Source organism: Caloenas nicobarica, chromosome 27 (assembly GCF_036013445.1).
Source record: "Caloenas nicobarica isolate bCalNic1 chromosome 27, bCalNic1.hap1, whole genome shotgun sequence".
Classification (NCBI taxonomy): Eukaryota; Metazoa; Chordata; class Aves; order Columbiformes; family Columbidae; genus Caloenas; species Caloenas nicobarica.
The window spans coordinates 2,911,530-2,932,367 of record NC_088271.1 but is presented as its reverse complement, the minus strand read 5'-3'; the positions used below and the strand labels follow the sequence as shown (position 1 = coordinate 2,932,367).

The 20,838-nt window shown below is 43.3% G+C and overlaps 2 protein-coding genes across 2 annotated transcripts in view; one reads left to right on the top strand and one right to left on the bottom strand.

Moving 5' to 3' along the window:
• The window catches only part of REX1BD (required for excision 1-B domain containing), a 133,390-nt gene that overhangs the window by 94,992 nt on the left and 17,560 nt on the right, over positions 1–20,838 (top strand). The gene's annotated exons all lie outside the window — the stretch shown is intronic.
• ELL (elongation factor for RNA polymerase II) overlaps positions 1–20,838 on the bottom strand; it is a 48,846-nt gene that overhangs the window by 23,583 nt on the left and 4,425 nt on the right. The window contains exon 2 of the mRNA XM_065652726.1: positions 2,191–2,238. Coding sequence (XP_065508798.1) covers positions 2,191–2,238 — 48 coding nt within the window. The remainder of the gene's footprint in view (positions 1–2,190; positions 2,239–20,838) is intronic.

The following is a 20,838-nucleotide window of genomic DNA, read 5'->3' as shown; positions in this document are numbered from 1 at the left end:
AGGATGCAGTAGTTTGGCTTGAACTCCTATTTTATGTCCTGCTTCCCCCAATCATTTTCCTTCTTGCAAGAGGGGTATTTACACAGAAAAGTCACACTATCAAAATCTCCTCTCACTGGATGATGTTTTAAATAACACCGACAATTCTGCTACGTGCAAAACCTACCACAAAAATGAAGGGGAAATCTTCTCCATAGCAACATTGATTAGGAAGCAAAATAGAAAAGTGACAAATTAGGGAAGTGTAGTGGAAACAAGTGTAATCCCAAAAATAAACAGCTAGAAAAATATGTTTTCATGGCATCATCAGAAGTTGAGAACTTGTCAAATTACTGAAATGGTCTTTTCTGCCATGAATTCCTTCAAGCCCAGCACAGCCGTGACATATATGACACTTAAAAGCAGATGGTTACGCAGCTGCCAGCTTCTTGTCGTACCCAGGAAAAATAATAATAAAAGGACAAAGAGCTCTTTCTATCTGCCCCCATTGAACTGGACCGCACTTTCTTCAAAGCTCTACCTTTGGCCTTTACTCGACAGCACAATTAATTAACCAGCTGAAAACGAGGGAAGCAGAGGTCAGATCCGCTCCTTTTCTGTTCCACGCAGGCTGGAATTACAGGTGACCGGCAGCTCCTTCACCAAAAAACTCCTCTCTGGAAGTGGAGGGCTCAAAAAGCATTAAATAATCACCAATTTATTTTTATAAGGAACAGCGTAATTTCAAAGTATTTTTATTTTTTCAGAAGGAACTGTGTCATTTTAAAATAGGCATTTAAAAAATTACTATAACGAACTAGATCATTTTAAAAATCGTCATAATGAACTGCAGCGTTTTCAAATAGGTATTTTTAAGATCATTATAAGGAACTGCATAATTTTAAAATAGATATTTTAAAAATCGTTATAAGGAACCGCAACATTTTAAAACAGGTTTTCGTTTCGTTAACCTGGGAATGCCCGGGTCTGTATCACAGCAGCTGAGGGCGCCGGAGCGTTTTTAAGCTGTTCTGATCCATTTTGCTACATTTCCTTTGAGGATGAAGATTCCACGAGAGAAGCAGCATTTCCAGCACTTGAGCCTTTTCAGCTTCTTTATTCCACGCAAAGCTCTTTGCTCATCTAATAGCACCAAATCACACACCCTTACGAAGTTTCCCTTGTCACTCGCTCCTAATTCTGCCAGACTTCACTTGCAGGTTTTTACCTGAGCTTTTCTGCTGAGCTTTCTGGGAAGTTTAATTGTATACAAAGAAGCTGGAAATTGCTCCTTCCTTTATTTCCCAGGATAAAATGGTTTGTATTTTTCTTCTTAACTTATAATAACAATCATGTCTTTCCTGCTACGATGGACGTAGTGAGACTAACATCACAAGGTAAAATACGAAGTAAATGTGCTAGACTTCAATGCCTACTTAATTCAAGCCTTTTGGAAAATTTTATTGTGCCACTGCAAAGAAATTAAAAAATTATTTACAGCTGAGCTCAGCTTCTTGAACACAATCAAATTCCCCTTCCTTAGGCAGGGTGCCAAAGTTAAACACACACCTGTTTGTATTTAAAACGTATAGAAATGACATTTTTCAAGTTCCCTGGAGAGTTGCATCGCTCTACCAGAAACACCACCAATTAAATCTCAGCATTGTCAGGAACTGGCACGACAGACGGTTTCAAGCATCTATAAATATCAGTCACCGGAACAGCAGCTAAAGAAACAAAACTCCTAAATATAAAAACCCCCTTCTGATACTCACAGAAAACGGTGCAGTTGTTTGGAAGCGCGTATTAAATTGAGCTTCAGTGGAAACAATTCATGCCCATAAAGTTTTACACCAGGTTTACCAGATGTTTCCACCGATTGCTGCGCCCACCACTCTCCTGCCACCACTGAACTTTGTGTCCTTGTTCTACCCAACGGCGTGGCCTTAAAAAACTGAATTTCCCCACCAGCAACGCTGTGCATCGCTGTGGATTTAGCAAGGTTAGAAAATAGAGAGGGGAAAGTTTTTATAGAGAGATAATCCATGCGATCAATGAGCAAACGCTCTTTCCTGGACCACGTGAGTTTTGTATCTCTCGCTTTTGAGAAATCAGAGCATCATTCTTTGAACAGGACAGACATACAGAACAAATACCTTATTCAGATTAATTGTACAAGAACTTTCCAAGGTAACCCACATCCGAACTTACCCCTTGGCTTCCTTGGAACTGGATGACTGGTTTTGATGTCACAGCATCCTACAAAAAACAAGAGGGGAAAAGAAAAAAAATAGATTAGCTTAAAGAAATTTAAAGCTCCAACATTCACTGCCAAAAAATAGCTTGATTTTTCACCTATAGTTTTTTTTTAAAGGTTCAGGGAAATATACGTCATTTTGGAGAAAACACAAAACCTCTTGAAGTGGTGATTTCTACCTAGAAAAGGGATAAAACTGTAACATCACCAGTGGTTCAACAACTTCGCTCTTGAAAGTCATGAACCTTACTTTAGAAAATCTCGGAGATAATCCCTCGACAGGCCACGTTTAGTTCCCTCCTGAGCCCCAAACCCCATTTCAGGCTTCGGTGTCTCTGCAGCACTTGGGGAAGTTTTGAGTTAAACCACGGATATTCCAGGGGAAAATTTATTACAGTTCTAGGCCTGAGAACGCACTAAGCAAATTTTTTCCAATAGAAAGCTGGCAATCCATTGGAAAAGCAAACGGCGACTTTATTGCAAAATCCTGTTATGTTGCCCATTTCAACAATCACTCTCTTCCTCCACAAACTCCTGCAAACTGTAAAACCCCTGAAATGTGCTCAGGACAGAAGCACCGCTGAATTTCGGCCTTTTCGCTTTGCTGGGATTTTGCGCAGATCACAAAAGCTTCGGAATTCAAACTCGAGGTTTCAACTATAGGGAAAGAAATAACGTAGGCAATTCAAGCCATGCTAAATAAGTTTTTAGTTCTTAAATTTCAGGCGAATTGCGGCTGTGTTGGTTTTATTTCCCCGAGTCACATAAAACACTAAAGACACACTAAAAACACCCTCCTGCAGCAGCTGCGGCAAAACACGATCCCACCGTGAAGAATTTACAAACGGGGAGAAATGTCGTTTAGGAGCGAACACGTTGCCGCACACGAGACCCGTTTTCGTGGGAAAAACGCCAAGAAGAGTTTCAAAGTCCAAAGGGCGCGTTTGTATCGGCCTTTTTGTGCGACACTTCTCACATCTCCCGGCTTTCCCGAGATCCCATCGGCTTCCCCAGAATTACACACACAAACGCACCGAGCAGCAAAAGAGTTAATGGCCTGAAAGCCCATTAAGTTTATCATCTCTCATAAAACCTTTCAGCCCAGAAGTGAAGGATCTGAGCCACAACACGCTGACATTAACAACAAAAAAATCACTAGCAAGAAAATATCGCTCTAGCACAGATGAATAAGCTCACACCGAGCCGCAGACCCAGATGATTTTAAGAGCCCATCCAATGTGATTTAACCTAAATTATTACGAGATATTTAGCAAAAATATGCTTGGAGCTGACAGCACTCACTGTGCGTTATATAGAGAGTTTTACAGACCCGCAACAACCTTTATAAAGAAACAATCGACAACATCTTGCTCTTCGCACGGCGATCGGTGGATTCCTTGAGTGCCACGACACCGCATACCACAGCACGATGTTCATCCCCGGACCCGCCAGCGTTGTGTTCACCGTGTCAGCATGTACTGCGCAACGGGGCCAAAAATTCAGCCCAACGTACTTGAGCAAACAAGCATTTGAAACATTAAAAAAATCTGGATTATAAAAAAAACCCATCTGAACGCGGATCTTGTACGGCTGATGACTTTGGTGAAGCGCTGCGATTAATTCTGGAAAATTACTTAAGTGGAATAAAAAGGCAATGTGGAGCGTGTAAGGAGAATAAGGAGGCAGTAACAATAAAAAAGCACTGCTACACAAATCAGGACAAGCTTTAATTACAGAATTTATAAATTCCCTCATCCAAAAATGGTTTGGAGTTAAACGTGTAATTCCGAACTCATAAACGAGCGTTCGTGCAGGTTCAATGGCAAAGTCCAGCTTTATTTCCTCGAAGCCCCGAAATACAGGATTTCCACGTCTGCTGGGTCTGTGATCGGGGTCAGACAGTGGGATCCCAGGGACAAGCTGGATACCGGAGGGTTCCCCTGTTCGGGGAGAAGGGAAAAGCTCTTGGCCCCCCACATCGCTCCCCCTCTGCTGACACCCAGTTCCTCGGCTACAGGTCACTTGAGAACAGCCAGGGAAGGAGAAAACACGCACACCCTGACCTAATTAAGGACATGAATTAAGAGCACTTTTACTACATGAAATTAAATCCCTGCGTGGACACCTTCATTCAGAATAAATGCAAGCAGATGAATTAAGCTGAACCAAATTAAAACCTTATTTCCATTTGTATCTTCAGTTTATTTGGATTAAGTTTCCTGAACGTTCTGGGGTGGATAAACCCCAATTTTAAAGAGTTCTTGCTGCCATTTCCAAAAATCCTTCTGCCATCTTCTAAAAACTCACACAATTCTTCTTCCTTAGTGATGCCAAGATGGTGAAATTCCTTCATTACTGTTCCCTAGAAATGTCGTCCCACCCACCTTTCCTGGGAACAAGGTCTCTCCCTTTTTCCACCTTTCCTTCTAATTAAAAACCTCATCTCCTAGGCCAGGACCGTGGTGCTGCTGCAGGTCCAGCTCTGCCTTCCCCAGAGCACAAAACTTCCAGGGTTCAGTCAGTCTTTAGCGTATTACTGACGTTGACGAAGTTTCACCTTTGTGATCAACTAAGAGGCAAAACAAGACGGATCCGTACGAGCAACCGGGCACAGCTCACAAATTCCACGAGACTCGCCGTATTTAACAACGGCTATCGGAAGCTGATTAAGGATAAAGACAAAAATCTTGAGCGAGAACAACAACAGTTTGAGTATTTTCAAGCAGCCACCTGCGAGTTGAGCAGGTTTCCTGCTGCTGGGTACCAGATGTTCAGCTCTGCCGAGGATGCTCGTCCAGAACGGGGACAGCGTGGGTGACGAGGTCCAAGCGGAATGAGCGACATGGGACCAAGAATAACTGATTTTGGAGCTCTGCGTACGCCAAGAGTGAGCAAAGCCGCTTTAAACACACCGAAAGCGCGTGAATTATGTCTGCCCTGCGCTCGCTATTGTTTCAACGAAAGGTTTCCTGACGCAGGGCTGAACGGTTGGCAAATCGTCACGACGGCTTCGCTGTTTGCCAGGTCCTATAAAGGAACTTTAAGAAAATGCGTCAAGCTTCCTCCTGTCTTACCGTAAGAGAAAATGGAGCGTTTTAAAGCGGAAAGTCCTCCCTGCAGTCGGACTCACCGATGCCCCAGAGCTCTATAGGAATAACCTCCAAAGGAACAGCCGAACTGCAAATTTGCGGCTGATCTACCCAAACTTAAGTTGTCAGCGTCACCGGATTGACCCGACTTGCAAATGGACCCTCAAAAGGAATGTGAGCCGACCCCAGCAACGCCAGGTGACAACCCAGCATTTCAACCCATAAAAATCCACTGATTAGCTTTCTGGAAAGAACATTTTCAGGCTTCTGTAGCTCCTGCTGGAGAAATAACGCAGCAAGTTCATGAACACTCAAGCTCAGCTCTGGGACACCATCGTGAATCAAACCCCACAGACCCAAGTGCTTTTTGTTAGACAATCCTCCAGATACCGTAAAATGAGCTCCCGCAAAATATTTGTGCTTTATTAGCACAGTATTATGCTCATCTCTGGGCGAGAGGGGAGCTCATAACCCTTAAAACACGCTCTGAACAAACCAGCTCCTCGCACATCAATACGCCAGATTTGGCACGTGGAAGTTTGAGTAACATCAATAAAACGCACAAAAATTGAATGTGTAAAACAAGCAACAACAACAAAAAAGCCCGATCAACCAAAATACTGAGTGTGAGCAAAGCTGGCGTGAGGTTTTAAAAATATTTGAGTGGAAAAGCTTGATGGGATATTCCTACACAGGACCAGAAAGGACACTTGAAATCCTCAGATCAAGTAACCAGTTGGAAACTTCCCCGTTTCTTCAGGGAAAGACAGATAATTAAAGAATACGTTGTTTCGAGAAGTTCTGTTATGCGTTTACTGGAATTTAGACTAGAGGCAGTGTTATACGGAAAATATTTGCCTATGCTCAGGCTCGGTGTATTTGCCATTTTCTTGAATGTCCAGAGTCACAAATGCCGAGCAAACAGAGCAAATGAAAGCTTCCCCTTATTTATGTTGGAACAAGGGAATTCTTTTCAGAATTGAAAAATCTTCTTGCAAACATTTAAAATTAGTAGCAAGAATTCCAGTAAATATACAGGGAAACTCTCGAATGGTGCCAATCCCAAGGCTGGCGCTAGTTGGACGTTCCCAACCGTCATGTGCAATTCCAGCCAGGTAAAGCAGTTAAAAACAATGAGAACAAACAGAAATGGCTCCAAATTCATAAATTTCAGACTCGCTAATACCCCGAACTCAAAGTTCCTCCTTCATTCTTTGGCTGGATCCCAATCCAGGGGAATATTCGGTTCAAGTAGACCTGGATGTTTGAGAAAACGTGTCCTGCAGACCCGAACAGAACCAAGTGGTTTCTATGTCCACATAGACTCTGAGAAGTAAAACAGAGATCAAAAGCAAAGCAAATTTATCGAGCGTCTCGTTGTGACAGACTCACAAGAGACACCTCAGAGTCCCAAAGTTCATTAGCAGCAAGATATATAAATCCCAGGGGAAATAAATACCTTTGAATATACCCACAACAACTTCAGGCGACTGTGTGAAGTTTACTGGCAGTCATTTAACCAGAGAACCACTCCACAAAATAATTCTCCCAAGACATTCCACTTTTTCAAGGCTTATATTTACCTCCTACCAGAAACAGAGCAGCAAAAAGCCTCCTGAATATTCTTTCTTATGTCACGTCTATTACTTACAGAATTAAAACACAATCTACATCCGCGATTTAAGGCCCTGCAATAATGTCATTTGAAGTCGAGGACACCAACAGGCTGCAGAGACTCGGAAATTATAGATCCTGTGTAATTTCCCTTGACCTAAACTACAAAGTCTCCCAGACCTTTTAATGCTACATCAGCCCCAGAGACAAGCTACTGGTTTTGCTGCTCAAATACAGCGTTCTTAGGGAAGGAGTCTTGGAAATCTCATGTAAATCCAGAACTTTGAAGGAAAAGCTTAAGTTTCTACTTAAGAGACATGTCGGCAACCACTGTGACAACCGGCATTTTCCTCTCCCCAACATTTAAAAGAAATATTTGTTTGGGGCAGGAGCAAGTACTCGAGCTTTTAATACAACTAATCTTTGAGAAAAAGTGCTTTTTATGAAGCTTTAAGAGCTGGAGACTTACCAATTACTCTGTGAACTGTAGTTTGTATTTATTATAATCTACCTTTTTCCCAATATGCATTAATGGATGTGTACTATCACTGTAATACTAAGGCGCTCACAAATCCCAGACATAACACAGTACGAGCAGCAATAAAATGATAAAGAGCTTTTATGTCAGCCAAAATGCTAAGCTGCACATTTGAAACTTTTAAATTGCTAAACTGCAAAATACATCCTGGCTTCCTTGTTTGCAATTGCTTCATTTTAAGTGGGTTATTACAGCACAAACGTCACTTCCTCAGAAGTTTAACCTTCCAGGCTCAAACTCCAAGAGTGTCCCTATAAGACAGAAAACAAGTTTTATGAAAAGTGTCGGCTCAAAAAAAAACTACTCGACATCAGTGGAACTGTGGCCGAGTTACAGAATTTCAACATTCGCAGCTCCTTGTTAAGGAAGCATCGTAAGCGTACAAAATTTTCCATCATTTCACAATCTGAGCATCAAATATACTTGAAATACAGAAAGCCACCACCCTTGAGTAAGTTTAGAGAGCAAGACACACGATTTAAGCTAAAAAAAAAAAAAAGAAAAAGCGTAGCCTAATCGAAACGCTTTGTGCCTGCAATGTAAAGCAGAAACTCGGTCTCCAAACAGACAATAGCTTGTATCAGCAAAGCAGAGCGCAATTAAACGCCACTGTCATCAAGATGTCACCCCAGAGGCACGAGCGCTGAGCCAGCCATGGAGCCTGTTCCTCACGCATGCCTGGGCCTTCTGAGCTCCTCTAATCCACGGTAAATAGATCTTCCTGGGTCAAACGCAACGGAGTTGGCGATATATTCGCTCGGAAACTTAAAGCGAAGGGACTGAGCAGCGCCCAAGGCCTCGGTGCAGCTCCCAGGCGCCAGGAAAATCTTATTTAAAGAGGAACCGTGAAAGCGGTCGCCCGGCTTTTCAAACCCATCCGTCCTCTTCATCAGTCCTGAGGATGAAGCTCCTTGGTGGGTCTTTGAAACCCTCCACAGCACCAGTCACACCATTCAAACCAAACTCACTCCAGGGATGTTTTACAGAAAGGGTAGTTTAAGTTTTACGCTAGGTGAAATTTTTGCATTTCAACTTGGTAACTTCAAGTAAATCTTACTGGACCTGCTCCAAAAGATTCTTCGCTTCCTAGCACAGAACCAACCTGCGTTTATTCCCGATTCTGTGTTTGCAAAAATAAACCTTTAAATTCCAGAAGAACAGATGCCTCTGACACAAAATCTGATGCTCTGATCACCTTTAACAGCAGACCACAAATCCTGCAAAAGGCGGCTGAAAAATCCCGGCACAAACCGCACATCGCTCGCCATCACCAAGCCAAGGTACGGTAGTTTTCCACTAGAAAGGAAAGTTGCACATACATGCAATTTAGGCAATGCCTTTCAGGAAGAAGATTAAAAGGAGGCTCAATTCTGTAGAGAAAGAATTAAAGTGTTGTCACTTGGTTTCAAGTTTGCTCTGATCGCTGTAGAGCAGGAGACCTTGTTTGGCCATAGAACAACCAGCCCAGCAAACCCATCGCATCCGTCCTTCCCATGAGCAGGAACCGCCAAGTGACTCCTTGCAACCCTTATTCCTAAATTTCTACTGCAACGCAAAGAGAGGAACTCTTTTTCGAGAGCACCGAGATGGAGATAGAATTTTTCCATAGTAAATATGAACAAACGCATGACCTGAAATGGCAGCAGGAGGATGCAACGGTCTGTCTACACGGAAAACGCGAGTTTTGTTTTTGCAGACAAGGGCCTTGGGGCTTCTAGAGGACACCGAGGAGTTAAATCAACGTGTCTCCAGAGAAGGGCTCACCTGGCAGGGACAGGTTACTGCAGAACTCGGCCTCGCTGGGGAATCCACCTGCAGAGACCGTTTCCCAACGGCACAACACTCCTTTTTTTATTCGGTGTTTTTTATCTTCCCTTTTCCGGGGAGTTCAGGGAGACCTGCTTGTTAAGTCGAGCAAGAGAAGCAATAAAGTCTCAACTCTTTACTCCTGACACCAGACTGCCACGAGAGCTTAAAGGACCATTATCTGGAGTTTAATCATTACAAACTCCCACTAATTTCACTATTAACAAGACGGGGCTACTTTGTGCAGTTTTACTGTCCAACAGCCAAACTCCCACGATTTCCAAAGGCTTTTGGGGGAAAAAAAGAACCTTTGCATCCCTGTGTTTAGTACAACTGTCCAAAGCAGCCTGGTAGTCAACTAAAAATATATCATCATGAAAGAATTGGCAAAACACAAGACATCACAACCATTTTTTAGTGCAAAAAGCACAGCAGGTCTCCTTCGCTCCAAGCAAAAACCCGAGTGGTTCTGATAAAATTATTGGATGTCTCTGAAAAGGAAGTTTCATTTTTCGTTGTTGGATTTTCTGCATCCGTCACTCGTTACAAAAGGATGTTCCAGCCCCTCACCGAAACTGAGAACCAGGAGCCCTCAGAGCTATTTTCATTTTCTTAGTGTTGCATTTTTGAACCAGAACTGTCCACACAGTTGAACACCCTCACCTTCCTCTCCAGGTCTCATTCTCTACAACCCAAAGCTCGAGACAGAGGTTCAAGAACTAGAAAATCAGCAAAATTCTGCACAAACGGTTCTTTTTATTACCGTTTTTCCTGAAGGGATTTTTCTTCTGTAACTCAGGCTAAAAGCAATAGAAGGTCAAACTGGGAAAGCATAAAACAAGTTGAAACAGTACTTCCCAAAGCGCTAACACAAAGATAACGCTGTGCTGGCAAATTCGTGGCAAAAACTTAAGCACAAACCTAGAAATAAGTTCCATTGTTTCGTTACACATAAGGAACTGAATGGAGTTTGGGCAAAAGTCATTTTATGTTAAATTAACACATCCCAAAGCCTGCTCCTTTGTAAAGAGAGCAACCCTACAGATATTGGCTTATACAGGAGGAAAAAATGGTTTAGATTTAAAAAAATAAGTTAGAATTTCAGTCTGATCGTGTGGCCTGAACCTATCGCTTTCTTCCAGAGCAGCACCGCGTATCTTTTAGCACAGCTAAATCTGTGGCAGATACAACCACTGCACTCTAAGTTACAGATAGGGGAGAAAAAAGGAAGGTAAATATTGGTATTGCTAAAGTGCAGGCAAAGGAAAGCAAACCCTCTGAGATTTGTTTTCTGAACACGTGGATTTGCTTTGAAACAGTTTTCAACAAGAAACACGATTCCAAAGACATTTCCTGTTCTGCCTCCATACACTGGAAATACTAAGAAGTGTAATAATTATTAAATATTCTCTTAAGAAGAGTTCAGCAGAATGGCTTCAGCATCACATTTGCATTACAAGACAATTTAGAGGGACCTTAGTCTGGCAAGAATCCCATTAAGCCTCAAAACTCCCTGGATAATCATCTCTTGCATGCAACACTGCTTGTTTCTGCAGCAGAATTTTATTGCAGCTATCAGCTGATCTTGTTAAATTGGGAAAGGACTGGAAAAAAAACACCAACAAAACAACCCACCCAAACAAACAAAACAAAAACTGGCAGAAGGAAACTGAATCAGCCAAAATTCCCAACTCTGCTAAAGGTGAACAGCAGTTCTGGTTTTCCCTAAAGGCTTTACTTAAACAGTTTTACGAGCCAAGAATCATTAAGGGGTTTCAGATTTGCTCAGATTAATATTTTAAGAGTCATTCCTCTAGTACAAGGTACCTTGAATGAAGGTTTCTGTGCTGCCTCCGAAGGAACAGGGAGCTTTGCTGACGCTTTACTGGATGCTGGAGACGTGGCCACTTCTCAAAGGAAACCAAAAAGCTTGCGAAAATGCTGAGGAGAACAATTTCAACCCTGGAAATCAATTGGTTTGCCCTCATGTCTCTTAGAAACAGCACTTTTCACCGATTAGCCTTTCTGAAGCAATAGGAGCAATGCTGCTTTTGGTCCGTTTTGACAGCAAAATCAGGTCCGGTACTACAAATATTTTGCTTTTAGCTTTTGCGCCGTACAAAATTCCCAACTATCAGAAGAAAACATTCCCCAAATTAATATAGAAAGTGTGTCACGATAGCACATCTCAAACAACTCCCCCTTACATCATAAATAAAGTTTCCATAACTGATTACAACAGCCAAGCGCTCCCATCCGAGGCCGAGAGCTGTGCTTGAAGTGATGCAAAGTGATGACAGGAACACATTTAGGGTCGACACTTGTCCCATTTGCCCCATCAGAAGTTTTCCTTGTGTGACCTTCTATCGAGAATTTCACCTCTGGGTTGAAACTCCTCTTATATGTGAAATGCAACTAATATTTCCTGGGTGGTACATGGAGATGTGGCCACTTCATCCAATATTTTTTGGGGATCGCTCTGGTCTGTGAGCAAAATCTGGACTGCACTGGTACCCAAAACCCAAGGGTGTCCAACCCAGGGATCCTTCCATCCTAGAATGGGTTGATGAGCAACAGAAGACACACGAGAAAAGAAAATATAGTGTATTAAGAACAGCTTAATAAAACAACTTGCCATTCTGGAAGACTTTGGAGAGATGACAGCTCAGGCAGAATTTAAAACCCACAACCTTTAAGCTATACTGAAAAGTAAGAATTCATTTAAATACCACTTATGCAAGAATGTGTAAGTATTCCAATACTGCTAGCTAGCTAGTCTGTCTAAAAGAAAGGAGTAAGGATACTCTTAAATTACACCAGGTGGATTTCACTGAATACTGAGCCACTCGGGCTCAGCCTTCAAGCACCATTCCAATAATAGTCTTATAAAAACGCTGAATGGGTACAGTCAGCTAGAACGCTCAGTTAAAAATAAATATTTTAAATGACTTCCAACATACCCGCTTTACTGTGTTCCTCGCCAATCTGTGGGTTTCCAATTACTTGATTTTTTTTTTTTTTTTTTTTAAAGCTATTTTTCTTTCACCCATCAGGTTAAAAAGCCACTCAAGACAGAAAGAGAAGCTAAAAAACCTGCTGGATGCAAACTGCCAGCGAATGTACAGATAGAATTTGTGGGGAAAAAAACCTGTCAGTTTGGCATCTTTGCATTATATGTAACAAATGGATAATTCACCTTTTCAGACCCAATCAAGGTAGCCTTGCTTTTATAGCCAAGATGTTCTTTTGAGCAGCTTTACCAGCTCTCCTATGTCAGGCTGCTCATGAAGAGCAAGACGAGACATTTAATACATTAAAAATTAAAGCAAGCGATTGAACGCAGAGCAACACTGGGTTACAACTTATAAAACAGGAATAGTGAAATATCAGAAGCTGACGGTGGTTTCTGACCTAGTTTTAACTGGAGAACAGTCAAAGAGCCGAGCAGACTGAGGCGAGGCTGAAGGTGCTGCAATTCCAGTACTGGGGAACAGGACGACGGTGAAAACCCTCAGACATTCAAACTACCGGCGAAGTTTCACAGAGAACGAGGAATTTAAGGTTCAAGAGCTTTAGTTCAACGTCAAGTGACATCCCAGGGACGGGAGGGTTTAAGTAAGACGGTGATGAAGTAAGAGCACTGAGGACCTTGCTGAGTGGTGGCTACAGGGCAGGGAGAAACAAGGCTGGGAGATAATCTCAAGTTCCGAAATAAGGGAAGAAATAGCTTTAAAAAACAGCACGTGTGTATCTTTTGAAGGTATTTTAGTGGCTTTTCTTCTGGGAACTGTCAAACACCTGTTTGCATAACAAGAAAAATTAAAACCCATCACGCAAGTGAAAACTGCAAGGACTTGGGTACCAAGGGCTACACAGAGACACAGGGGGGTTGGTGCAGAAAAGAAGAGCAACCCCATCCCAATAATCTGGTCATGTCTCTCCCTCTTGCTCTAAAGTCGAATATATTTCCAGCCAGCAGCTACACGTAGGTTTTAAGCCTCATTAAGAAGCAGTAAGTCGCTGGCCTGACATGTCAGATTTTTTAAATGACCTTTGTACTGAGAACAGCGTTACCAAGCTGCTAAGAACAGGGGGAAAAAAAAAAAAAAAAATTGGTTTCCATGATTAGGAGAGGTACGTTCTGGCTGTTTGCATTTATTTTAGTTCAAAAAAAACCCCACCTGTCAGTAAGGCAAGCCATAAAAAAAAGCGAGCAATTCTCTCTGAAGGGCAGCTGTGACGGCATCGGCACTGTTGGCCATTCTTAACGTCGCACTTATCACACAAGGTAAACAGGAGCAACTATCAGTTAATGAATAACACAACCCTAAGGCTGAATTTTAAAGAGCATTTTCTCCACTGCAATCTTTTAATGAAAATACAGCGGCTCTAACTCACCGAATTTGCTTACGAAAGTCTAATTTATTTTAGGACATATGAAGACACCGGGGCTGATTCACTTGCCTTTGTGCTTATAAGATGGCTTAAACGAGCTGCTGAAACATCAGCGTGATCCTTATCTTCCACACAGCTCTACCACTTTTCTTGCAAGAGAAAAATATAGAAAGGCAATTTAGAGATCAGATTGACTAACTTGTTCAACCATACCCGAACAAATCTCACCCAACACACATGCCGTGAGCCCAGGAAAACAAGCCTGGACCAGTTTGCTCCTTGTGCCCGGCTCTATCCTATTGGCACTTCAAGTGTAATTACTAGTCTGCTGAAGTTCTACTTAAGACAATCTTCAGATGTTCTTCATGGAGTCAGAGCCAGCCCTGCTGGAAGAGGCGACAATAAAACAAAAGGCAGAGCCAGGATGCTAAAGGAATTCCAAAGAAATCCGACCACTGATGCCTCTTGAGCCAGATCAGCCTCCGAAGCTAAAGGAAGATGCTCAGATAAGGCTTTTTTTGGCCTTCGGGTAACCAGAGGCGCTCCAACGCTGAGTGGGACCCTGGGGACACAGCCCAACAGAAACTCAGTATTCAAGACAGATATCACTGATGTTTCCTCCCATCTTGCTGGGGGAGTCAGCAATAATCACCAACACCAGGTTTTCTCCACTGCTGTGAGAAGCTGCCCACAAAAAATCCAGCTGAAAGGACCGAACAAGGCGATCCCACTGGATCTTGTACGATGTTACAACCTCAGCGTGTTACATACCCTCTGCTAACACACCATCTTCCAGGGGTACTTGCTTTCTCTGACAGAAAAGCGAAGGCAGCTGCCTGAAGAAGCCACCACCGAGTTAAACCAGGTGCTCCCTTTCCTCCAGCGAGCAGCACAGAACCCGCACTGTTCCAGCTACATCTCTATTTGCACTGCCAGGCTGGTTGGTAACAAACCTGCTCCAAAAATAAAGCGACAAACAGTAAAAGAAAGAACACACTCTTCTAAACTGGCAAAAAATTACCTCGAAATAAAAAATGCAAAGCAGATATTTCTTTGCTCCCTGCGAGGACACCTGTGAAAGTTCAGGTTACAATGGATTCCAAAAATCTGAAAAATTTTCATGTTCATAAGAACAGTAAAAACAAACCACCTCTGCTGACTAAATAGAGACTGACCACAGAGCTGCAAAAAGCCTCCCTGGGTTCAAGCCCAAAAGCCCCGAGAGATTTCATGCATGAAGTTAGAGAATCGCTCTTGCCCGACGGTGAGTCGAGGCAGTTCGTCTAATTCATACATGCAAAAGCAGCGGTGTGGCCACCGAGCCGGCACTTAATTGTCTGACCAGAATTTTTGGTCTAAATATAACAATCCGCCCGACTTCTAGTTCGCTGAAACGTTTTGCTTTCTTAGGCAGGCCCATCTGAGGTTGGAATAAAAGTGCGTTTCTTCCTGCTGTCAGCGTCCATAAATTCAGTCTTAATGACAAGTGAAAGGCCTTTATATTGAGTTAAATGGCCTTAATTGTATGAGAGCACTAAAAGTTGCAGCAAGATGCAAGCAGCACCTACATTAGATACATCTCCAGCGCAAACGACTGCAGAGATTCAGTAGGAAGGTCATGAAAACGTGCCTGACACTATAATCTCAAACCTTCTAGGTAATAAATCTATTTTTCCCCTTCATGTTGAAAAAGCCCAAAAGAAAGCGTTCTAGATTTTAATGCAGTGACCGCCACTGTACCATTTTACCGCATTAAGAACAAAGTCCTTAAACGATTTCAGAATCACGCCTCTAGAAAAATGTTTGCCATCGGTTTTAATCACCGCTACGCTCCACGTCAACTAAAGTGCACATTTCAAACAGGTTTAAGATATCCCATTTACGTTCACAAAGGTTAAGTGTGTTTTACTTTATCCTTTATCCGTTACTACCTCCCCTTTCCCATTTCCACATTTCTAAAGATTAAACAAAAAGCCACTTCCTTAGCAAACTGCGCGTTTTGGGACTCTGTCAGCACAGGTCTGCTCCTCGACTCCGGGCTGGGAGAACTGGTTTCGTACATACACTTGCTCGGCTGCGCTGTTCTCTTTCAGAAAAAACACATTTTCATTTCTGGAATAAGGGAGAGAATTGGTAGCCATCCATTATATATGTCAAGACCACCTCCAAGGTGCACAGGACCCATCCTCACCTCTTCAATGGCATCAGGGAACGTGAACTCACTAACACCAGGAGCATTTCGGATCTTAGAGCAGGAAAAGCAAACAGGATAAATTCCAGCAACTTCTCCACTGAAAAATCCTGACTGCGAAGAGCACATCACCTTTAGTTACCTGTGTGCTCATAGTTATTATTGAATGTCTATGGGGAGCTCACGGACAGGACCCCCGCGCTCCCATCAAAACACAGCTGCCCCGGCAAGCACATGGGGGGCAAACAGGGAGCAAGGTCATTGTCACAGGTGTCACCGAGAGCACTTTGCAAAAGAAATTGGCCAGCAGAGCTCCTACGCACTTCTTAAGAGACTATTTATGGGAGCAGAAGTTGTTCTTAATTCTGCGAGAAGCAACAGCAGAGGTCACGGTTTGAGCTTCGCCGGCTCTGGCTGCTGAACGCCCCGTGAAGCGTGAGCAGGTTCTGTTAGCATTTCCGAAAAAAAAAAAAAAAAGTGTTTTAATGACACAGGGGCTGTCATTTCAGAGCCAAGTCCTGCTCAGCCCAGTCTGCCGTCAGACAAAGCAAAGAAACCCTGTGACAGGGCTCCCCGACCTCCCTCACCTTCTTCCCGGCTCCAGTCGTTTTATAGCAGTTTCACCCTGAATCATGAGCTCACGCCTTCGTTTTGGGACAGCGTGCTAAAGCCCCACGAGTCAGGGAGTTAACGAGTTGCTGCGACTTAATCAGGCCTGCCACACCACACCTCCGGCGAGCGGCGGACGCAGAGGGAACGACTTCAAAGGGCCAGGAGACCTCACGCTGTCCCTGTGAGCGAGGGCTGCTCCCTTCTCCATCCTCCTGGAGGAAAGGTGAGCCCAGCGAGAGCCGGCTGACTCGCCTTATACGGCTTCCAAGGCACAATTTCTGCTTGCCCAAGCTCAGGCAGGGTGGAAAAATTTGCTTCCTTGCTACTCCGCCCATCGCGGGGCTCTGAAAAGCATGCACTGAGTCCTGGATCTGAAAGGAATGGAAGAATTTAGAGCGATGTTTGCACGGAGCTCAGCTCGCTGGAAGAGGTAGAGCCACAGTTTTAGCAACGAGCTGGATCACCTCAAACACCAGAGAGAAATGGGAGCCAAGGAGCCGATACGCAGGCAAAGATCTAACCACAGCCTTTATTCTTCGCATGCCATACGACCAATTTTTCTTGCTATTCAGATGCACTTAAGCCTTTTAAATCTCATGGCAGCAAGCTTTACAAGTTAATTATGAGGTGGGAACATTATTTCCTTTCGCCGATCTATCCATAATACATTTTACTATAAACCAGGAGTTTTGTTTTCGGAATCTAATGAATACAGTCCCAGCTCAGGTTTACACACTATTTTCTGCTGGTGGCTGTTGACGTTACTGGGGCCTGTCCTACCTTCTGGTCCCAGTGATGTTGATGTGATCCAGGTCTGTGTCATTATCAGCTTCTCCAAGCATCACAGAGAAACTCTCAGATTGACCAAACACAGAGCAAACCCTCCTTTCACTGAACATAAATAATGTCACATCCATAGTCCAGAATATCTGCGAGTGCAAGAAAGCTGCTGCCTACAAATGAAGCCCAGTAGACGCAGTCAATTAAAAGGCTGCTTCAGCCTCAACAAATACTCTCACTTTGTGGATTATCAAGTTTTTTTACTTCCAAAAATATGTGCATACTCACTTTTTCTAGCCTTGATTACCTACGCCAGGATTATATCTTTTTTTTTTCACAGCAGGTTTTTCTCAGTGCGAGAACCAGGAAGAGGTTTATCTCCAGCCATCAGTGGTTTGTCTTTGCTTTCGTCTGCAAGTCACTAAATGGCAGAACCCAGCTCATCCACACACAGATTCGCTCAGAAGAGAGAAAAAATGGTGGTAAAAGAGCTTAAAAAAACCCCTAAGTTCTGCCAGTTCCCTTGTTCCTGTCTTTTTGGGGACTGGGAAAGACAGAAACACAGCCCATTTGATTTTCTCATAGAAACCAGGAGCCAAAAACAACTTAAATCAGCGCCGGAGCTGGAAAGGTACAACAAAAATCACACAAACATAAAGTCTAGACACTGAAATGTGGAAATATGATTCAAATAACCACAACTGGCACATAACGTATTGATTGCAGCCCATCACAGAACAGGCCTTCAGTGGGTAAGAATATAGAAGAAAAATTAAACTAGCATCTTTCACCTCAGTTTTAGAAAATACAGACCCTTTGGAAACAGCGGTATGGATTGAGCTCGCATTTCTTCCATCCTGCTGGGCTTTTAAGCAACACACCTGGCCTTGCTAAATAATGACAATTAGCTCAAAGCATCCTCACAGCACCGATCCGGTGTACAAACGAAACTGCCACGGGTGCCGGGCGGCCGCTCTTATCAAAGCGCGGCCTATCAGCCAAACTACACGGGGCTCGAAAATATCCGAGCCAAGTAGTTAAGAGGATGTTTGTCCTGATGAAATCTAAATACTACAAAGGTTTGGGTGACTGGGTGTTTCTAGGAAGTTTCGCAGGACGTCGTTAAGCCCCATTGGCGTGGTTTGGGACGGGGGCCGAAGCCAGTGGCACATCTCAAGCCTTTGCTTGCTGTGTTATGCATAGATCCACCCTTCTCCCCACACTGACCTGCTTTCCTGCAGAGCTGACACCCCGGGACTGTGCCCAGAGCCTCCCTGGATGGCTGCACGTTCTGCACATAAAAAAAGAGCGACTGGTGGTGGTGGTTGGCCTGAAGATACCCTGAAAACGACACCATCTTGGTTTTCCATGAACGCCTTGGGCTAAAGTATTCTCTCCCGCATAACACAAGCCAAGAGAAGTTGTGCAGAGACGGAGAGCGGAGGGTTAACAGCAGTCGGATGGCACCGGCTCAGGGGAGGCTCAGGGTAGGCAGCGAAGTCAAGTCATGCTCCCAAGCAGTGACCTCTTTTTGAGTTAAACAAACGCTGGTTTCTTTAAATTAAAAAAAAGGCATTAGTCCAATGTAAAGAAAGGAGAGACCAAGCGCATGGAGCAGTGTTTTTCCTAGGCTGGCTTTTTGCTGGAGCAGTGCAAAAAGGATTAGATTTTGGAAGTCTGCAGCAGGGACATACATGTTGCAAACCAACTGCTGAGGGGTTTATCATGCTCTTTATTACAGCAATTCTTTGGAAAAAAAAAACCAACCCTAAACAGCCAAAAGGCAATACTAGGTTACCATGGTGTGCAAAAGTTGCCTTATGTACATGGGATGTTTCTAAGCAACACACGAGCTACTACAGAAAACTCCTCTTATCAGCAAATCCAAGCTCCTTTCCTGGATAATGCATCTAGGTCAAGCTAAGGCACGTTGAAGGTAGAAGCCTAGTTTTGGTGATGTCTCCTCTGTATCCACCCTGTATAAAATATTAGCACAGTTCAGGTTATCAGGCTTTTTTTTATTATTATTATTTCGTTAGTGTTGAGTTCACTCCAGATAATGGCTCCTCCAGAAACAGCATTAACTTTAATTATTCAGAGGTAACTTGATCTTAACCTTCCTGACATGATGACACCCAGCTGATGACCACTTCTCCTCCCTCGGCTTCTCCTCTCACACCCCAAAACTCAAATAAACCAGGATATTACAGGAGTGTGTTCACAAATTGGGGTTATCTGGTACGGGATCCCAGCCACATGGTATCTCTTCAAAGTCTGTGTAAACCAGCCCCTCCATCCATTCAAATGCATTCCCCTGTGCATTAGCAGCAAAACCCCTAAGTCAGCCAAAACGTATTCTTCTCCCATGGATTAGCTGGCACAAATTAGTGCAAGACTGACGCATGCAGTCTGTCCCTTCCCTTTTTTCAACATGCACAAACATCAGGGATTTGGAGACGCTTGACAAGTTTACACTTACAAGTCACAGGCAGAACCGGCGTTTTAAATTGTTTGAGATGTGCAAACTGTTCGGGAGATAACGCGTTCATTTACTAGCGAGACCTCAAATGCTTTTTCAAACAAAACCTCCCCTCCCTCACCAAGTCATCAAGGCTCTCCTGCTATCCCAACAGTCGGCACTATGCAAGTGAACTATTTCAACAGCCGCCATCCCTCTGCCAAGCAGCACGATGACAAAAACCAACTCAACAGGACAGAGCACTTTAGAAAAAAAAAATAAATATGTTGGAGGATCAGCCGTAGAGCTCTGTAAGTTGACTGGTCCATGGCAAGTGCAGAAGCCACTCGAGGTGGGACCTGCTGGCCAAGTAAGAGGCAAAAAAAAAATTTAAATAGCTTTTCTTTCTCCCTTTGCTGCTGCTTAAGTGAAATAAGAAACCAAGTGTTGAATACGCTGAAAGGGAGCAAAGGTAATGAGTACAATTGCCAGGATCCAGCTGCTATTGCCGCTGATACAAGTGCCAAAACGCTCCACTTGCTTATCTTAAAAAAATAGAACCTAGCCTCAGAAAAATTATCTAAGGGGTTAATCTTCAAGCTTGCTTCCCCTAGTATTGCTAGAGAGCAAAAACTTAATAATGCCCAACTTCTCCAATTAGTGGTGGTGTATGATTTGCTGATAAAAAGCAGATCATGTTTGAAAAAAAAAAAAATTTAAAAAAATAAAGCACTGTTGGTCATGAGGATTCTGTCACAAACTTTCTATTTTCCCTTGGCATGTCAATGATTAGACCTACTTCAGTCTGCTACCACCAGCATAAAAAAAAAAGGCATAATGGGTTTATAATTTGCCACCGAATCCCATAGCAACTGTACGTCACTTTAGATGTAAATTACAGACAATTCTTTCCCGTGCAATTTGAAAACTATAGAGATGAATCTATAATTTGAGCAGATCCAAATGGTATATGGTTGGGAGAAAAAGCTACCCTAAATAATTGAAAGGAAACTGCCACAGGCCAAAACATTCCTTGCGCAGGACGTTCAATGTCTCTTTGTCCCCTTCCTTCGAATGGGAGGTGCCACATGCGGGTCAGCGTGAGGAACGTTGAGCAGG